We start from the raw sequence: 6,534 nt of genomic DNA, 5'->3' as shown, positions 1-6,534 counted from the left end.
GCAGCTTTGCGATCCTATCCCGGTTGTAAGCTCTCATCCCTTTGATCGAACCCTTGAAGTTCAGAATCTGCTCCATTTCCCCCTGGATGCTCATCATCATCTTATCATCTTCGTCGTTCGAATCTGAAGAATCAAAGAACTCCTTTTGAATTAATTCATCAATCTCCTTGTGTTGATACTCTTCATCTGACAAACCCTCCAAATCCATCGTTTCGCCTACAAAACAATCAAAAAAACTTCTCGAACAATTTTTTGCGCACATAGGGGGCAAGGCATACTATGAGAAGAGCCGGACGTAGCATGGCGGCGACGCTGATGGGAAGGAGTTTTATGGTTGTGGGGGCGGCGCTGAGTGGTCGGGATGGCAGTGGAGCTAGGAGAAGGCCAGCGCGGACGAGGAAGAAGAGAGGGGGGGAAAAGGACCAGTCCGACTAGGTTGGGGGAGGAGGAGAATTTGATGAAATTTTTGGTGAGCCCTTTCTGTCAGATCTTACGTGGTGGATGCATCCAGGCCTTCCCATATTTTCCCTAGATATGGCTGGATATGGGAGTGCTGGTCAGCCTGGACCTCCCATATTTGGTCTAGATATGGGCTGGATATGGAAGTGTTGGTCAGTCTGGACATATAGGGCTGGTTTGAGGATATCGGTTGAGTTGTAATTTTATGACAGGTCATTGACCAGACCGTTCGTCTGGACGTATCGCGGGGCATTTGAGGAGCCTGGTTGTAGATGCTCTTACATTACAAGGTCCCTTTGAGGAGGTGTGCGGCCTCTCCCCTCTAATTGAAAATCTACTGGTTATCTATGTGGTTTGTGAATAAGAGTCATTTTGACGAAGGATAAACTGCAAAGCGTAGTTGGGAAGGTAGTAGACGATGTTGCTTTTGTGATCACGACGAAACAATAGAACATGTGTTTCTCCTTTGCCCACTTGCAAAGTTACTATGGCGGATCATTCACGTATCCTTTAATGTTGCTCCGCCCGTCTCGGATACACATTTATTTGGGACTTGGTTAACCGGGATTAAGCCTAAAACTACGGCACATATTTGAGTAGGAGTGTGTGCGTTACTTTGAGCCATTTGAAATTGTCGGAATGATGTTGTCTTTAACAGACAAACCATCACAAAAAATTTGCAAGTTATCTTCAAGGCGTCAGCTTGGATACCTACATGGTCCTTATTCAGCCATGTGGACCACATGGAGCTTTATGGATATTGGGTTGCAACCGATGAAAGATGGTTGCACGATATATATATATATATATATATATATATATATATATATATATATATATATATATATATATATATATAACCAGTTTGGATGGCGGTCCAACAATAGAATAGTTGTTTAGTCATCTTTATCTGTTTTCGCCTCACCGGTTGTGGCATATCATTTTGTTCTTTCTTTGAGGTCCGTAAGACTCTTTGAGACCTTGTTTTGAACTTGGACGTTTAATCATATGGCTGTGTGCATCAAGAGATGCAGAGGCCGGCCGGGGGTATTCCTCCTTTTTGAAAGAAAAAAAAATCTGAGCTACGAACACACAAGTTATCTCCTAGCAAAGAAGAAAAAACGCAAGTCATCTCAGCTTCACCAATATACTCTAACAATAACAAACTAAATGCGCAGTACAGATGTTAAAAGAAATTGAGTGCACAGTGCCAACACCCAACAAAGTTGAAGTTCTGGCTTTAGCTAAATGTTCAAAGATGAAAGATGTGGTTCAATAATGCACATCACCTGACCACAATATCCCAAAGCCGTTGCCAATTGTGGTCAAAGGAAAATACTGAAGAAAAAAAGTTTTGATCCCGAACCTCGCGGCATGTATATGCTACTGTACTGTGGTGTCAACTGGACCGAGTAGAAATGACAATCTGAAAGATACAGAAACGACTGACACGGGCATAAGATCAACACGCTCATTTGCAGCGGTGTAGCACGCGAGATGAGCAACACAACATTTATCTTCTCACTTCATCAGCAAAACTACGAACCCTACCAGCGAAACAATCATCCAGCTGAATGGCTGGACCGAAGGAGCCCAGTTGGAGCCCGGGGGAGCAGGGGAGTAGTCGCCGGAGTCGGTGCTGGTGCTGAGCACGACGACCACCCAGTCCCCCTCGTTGGCGATCCCGACGCCGGAGTACTTGGTGTCGTTGAGGAACCGGTTGTACTGTGACTTGGTGTAGTTGGTCAGCACAACGTCGGCCACGAGTCCGGGCACGCATGCCGGCATCACCTGCCCGTCCTCGGTCACCGACGCGTTGAGGTGGCAGCGGTCGAGGAACTGGGGGTAGTCGGGGAACTGCGGCTCGGTGCCGGGGACGGTGTTGGCTCCGGTGGTGTTGGTGCACTCCTGGCCCTTGAACTTCTTCGCTAGCTGCTCGGCCAGGCAGTCGGCATTGCTGTTCTCGGTGAGCGCCGGGACCTTGAGTGAAGCTCTGTAGCTGTTGATCCCCTTGAGGAGCTGGTTGTCCTCCCCTGAAAACAGTAACCAGTATTAAGGAAGCAGTTTAATTACACGGTGACTTTTTTTCCCGATAAAGGGCGTTTTATTAGCTCGTAATGAAGCATCGAGGGGATACAAACACAATGAGCACACAATCGGCCTCTGCACGACTAGGATGTGCACATCAAACATGAACGCGCCCACACAAAGGATCGCGCAGGCAACAAGGTGATAGGCTGCAGCATCAAAACAATGGGTGCAGAGTTCTCTTCATTTTGTGGCTAAAGCAACTATTTTGTGAGTGAGTACCCAGATTTCTACGAAGCAAAAGCACTCCCAAGTTTTTTTATTGCTGAATAACTCTTCCAGTATAAGTTACTACGGAGTAGATCATAGTACTACCTCTGTACCAAAATGTAGGGCGTTTTTTTGGTTTTGCACGGGGCATAAAAAACGGCTTACACATTTTGTTACGGAGGGAGTACCAATTAAGCGTTGTGTTCACCAACTCAAACAGCGAGCCGTTCATTTGTGGCCACGACCGTGCCCTGCAACAGAACATGAGCACCAGCAACCGAACACGAGCACCAGCAACCAGCTGGAGCGAACAGAAGAACACTGCAATTGCTCACCAACGAGACCTGACCATCAGATCATGCATGCTGAATCTTATCTGTGCTGCAACAATTTGACTAATTATCGTGTCTAAATGGAAGCTAAAACAGAGTAAGAGATCTTGGAAGACCCGATCTCAGACGATAGGCAACGGTAGGCAACCCACTAGAACCGCTTAGTGACATCCAAGAACTCGGCACATCGGTAGGCAACGGCAAGCTAAGTAGAATTCAGGAATTAGGATGCTATGTACCACTGAAAATGAAATTCAGACGAACATCCTCGCCTGGAGCAGGTTCCTAGTCCATACGCCTACACTATGCCCATCCTCCTAAGCGGTTAGATTACAAGAACCACCGCGCGGATCAGATCCGGCCGAAGAGCTGAACCGAATCACAAATGCAGCAGCGAACGAAAGAAAAGAAGAGCAGCGCCTGCTCTTACCGTCAGATCTGGCGGGGTGCAGGAGGGAGGAGGCGACGGCCAGGAAGCAGAAGAGGGCGGCCCTGGAACTGGAACCCATTTGCCCCGACAATCCACCGAGCTCCACCGCTGCGCGCACCCTCCGACGGGTAGGGTGGCGGGTATATAGGGGGGAGTGAGGAGGAAGGAAGGAAGGAGGCGAGCTGCTGCTGTCTGCGGCCAACCACTGCCACTGCACTTGCTTACTCCTCTGTCCTAAAAGGTAAAAGCGGCGCTGTTGTTAACGGAAGTGTTCTTCTGCCGGCGTTAAAATGGTTTACCTGCCGTCGCTTTCTTGGTAGGAAAAGAGATCCCTAACTAACACTGTCGGTGCGCTACTAATAAAAGGCGCCCGGCAACGTGCGCGGCAGTGGCAGATTGATTACGTGAAGCAAACGAATTAAGAAAGCGGCGCACCGCGGGTTTTCCATTGAGTTGGTACCACCGGACCGGACCGACGCCGGGACGGGCGGACAGCTCAACGCAGGGCGTCGGTGTTGCTTTCTCCTTTTCTTCCTACCAAATCCATCCGATGTTTCGAGAGGTTCGGGTCTATTTCAAACCGTCGATTTGAAATATGATGAGGATTCGAGTCGTGATTATCTTTATAAAATGAACGTGAATGCATACTTCATGAAAGATGGAAGCGGAGCCACGGCAGCGCTTCTTTGAAACCACTGGGGTGAGGCTCTTGCTGGGTCAACAACATGTGCTTGATGCCGCTGCAACGGAAGCTTTGGCATTGAAGAATGGTATGGAGCTAGTGCACTAGTAGAAAACTAATCTTTCATCCGAAGCACTAGTTCCGGTCGGGTTTGGGCCCGGGACTAATATGAGTATTAGTCCCGATTCCAACGGCTATGAGTGGACGGGGGCCCGGTCAGGATTAGTCATGTTGCTCGTCATGTCGCCGTACCTAGCACCCCCCTACGTCGAAGGCTCGAGACCACTTCTCCTTCAAAGGAAGGTGTGTCTGTATGAACTCCGAGCCATCATTGAACACAAACTTTAAGAGGTGATTCAGCCTTTGCTGGAACATGAAAGGCTCAAATTCACAGCACACGAGCTTCAATGCGTCAGTGCAGTCTTTGTTCTTTACCCTGGAGTAGAAGTTCTGTATGAAATGCCTCATGCACCATCTGTGAATCACATTCGGATAACCTTCTAATTGCACGCACATGGCGTTGATGATACCAGGGTGTCGGTCAGATATGATGCATGGTGACCTGTCAGCGCCCAGAACGTGCACCCGGAGAAGAGTTAGAAACCATTCCCAGTTGGAATTGTCTTCCCGTTCGACGAGACCGAAAGCAAGGGGCACGAGCTGATTGTCGGCATCACAGGTTATGGCCACCAGAAGCACGCCTCGGACCTTGCCGGACAAAAACATTCCGTCAACAGAAAGAACTGGCTTGCAGTGACGGTACTCCTCTATGGACGCCCCGAAGGCCCAGAATGACCTCCTAAACACGGTGAATCTCCTGTCCCACCCCTCCGAGGTCTTGTCTGGGTATCCCTCCACCTCGTACACCATTCCTGGATTGCGGGCTTTCATCGCCTGAAGTTGTTTTGGGAGCAGACCGTACGACTCCTCCCAGTCACCGTATACCATCTTTAGAGCCAGCTGCTTGGCCCTCCAGGCCTTTCCATACTTGACATTGTACTCAAATATCATGTTTATGTAATCATGAAGCTGTGACGCGGACTGTGTCGGCTGCTTGGCGATGGCATGTTTCAGACGCTGGCCGATGAAGCTGGACGCCAGCTGCCGGTGATGACCTTCTATGCGGTCTCTCCCGCATTTGTGCGATCCTACGCAGCTAACGATCTTCCATCGATCGTCAGGGTTGCGCTTCCTGGCACACACCTTCCAGGGATAGCCTTGCTCCCTGTTCTCACACCACACCACGAATTGCTCTTTTTTGTCTGACTTTCAGACTATGTAAGGCCGATAGTGTTGCACTGCATACTCCTGTAGCATATCTTCATGTCTAGCATTGAGCTGAACACAAGCCCTGGATATATTGAAGGCTTGGACCTTGGACTTATCTTCTCTTCTTCCAATGTCTGAGGCCTTGGCACCGCCACTGCCTCCGGAACGACCGAGGGCATGTGCCGGCGTCATATCTTTCCTTCCATCCTTACTACAGAACTTCCATCGACATCCATCACTTGCCTCACCTTATCAGCAAGTTCAACCAGAGTTGGATCCTTTGGAAAACATAACACATGGCTTTGGGTGTTCACAAACTCCACACCGGTGCTGCCAGATTGGATGTTAAGAACACCGCCATGATGTAAATGGACTACGCTACGATACACCATCCTACATAAAAAGGCAATATAGCCAACATTAACCCAGAAACAGGTTCCGCATACAAGAAACTATTCCCACTTGCTAGCACCCTCCTATTACCTAATGAACAACTGATATACATGCTCTAAGGTTGATTCGTAACAAGATTACCTAATGGTTTGCCCAGATCTGGAAGCTTCTGTGTCGTCTCCACCGTCGGACTATCCGACCACCGTGGATTTGGGGTTGGGGTCGAGGTTGGTAACAGTGGCCTTAAGGGAAGAGGGGCCTGCCGCCGGCAGCAAGCTTCCAATGGGTCGTCGCTTCCGTGGGGAACACCCGGAGGAGCCGACGAGGTTGGGTGAACCGCGAGTGTGGCTCTGTGGAGGGGACGACTTGGTTTCGGGGGGAGGGGGGAGCAGAGCTCAAATGGACAAATTCCAAGGAGCCCTAGAAGGGACACGTCACCCGACGGCATGACCAGCCTATCTGACAATGACACGCCTAACTCTAAGACGGCACCATAAACGGCCTGACACGAAGTTCGTGGGCGGTTCATGGCACTATAGTGTCAAGTTAAAAGGCGAGGTTGCGGTGTTATGCTACGCCATATGCAAGGGCGTACTTACAACGTCCAGATGCCAAAAAGGAAGGCGTCGTGGACTGGACACGCCATATTGGTTGACGTATTCATATTCATG

At 49.3% G+C, this 6,534-nt stretch overlaps 1 protein-coding gene across 1 annotated transcript; it reads right to left on the bottom strand.

Moving 5' to 3' along the window:
* Positions 1-1,682: 1,682 nt before the first annotated feature.
* LOC123187741 (uncharacterized GPI-anchored protein At3g06035) lies at positions 1,683-3,777 on the bottom strand. The gene is made up of 2 exons (XM_044599665.1): positions 3,520-3,777; positions 1,683-2,492 (listed from the first exon to the last, which is right to left on the bottom strand). The coding sequence occupies exons 1-2, from the start codon at positions 3,596-3,598 to the stop codon at positions 1,981-1,983; spliced, it is 591 nt and encodes a 196-aa protein (XP_044455600.1). The 5' UTR covers positions 3,599-3,777; the 3' UTR covers positions 1,683-1,980.
* Positions 3,778-6,534: the final 2,757 nt, after the last annotated feature.

This window comes from Triticum aestivum, chromosome 2A, assembly GCF_018294505.1.
Source record: "Triticum aestivum cultivar Chinese Spring chromosome 2A, IWGSC CS RefSeq v2.1, whole genome shotgun sequence".
Classification (NCBI taxonomy): Eukaryota; Viridiplantae; Streptophyta; class Magnoliopsida; order Poales; family Poaceae; genus Triticum; species Triticum aestivum.
The sequence above is the reverse complement of the archived record's forward strand: the minus strand, read 5'-3'. Positions and strand labels throughout refer to the sequence as shown.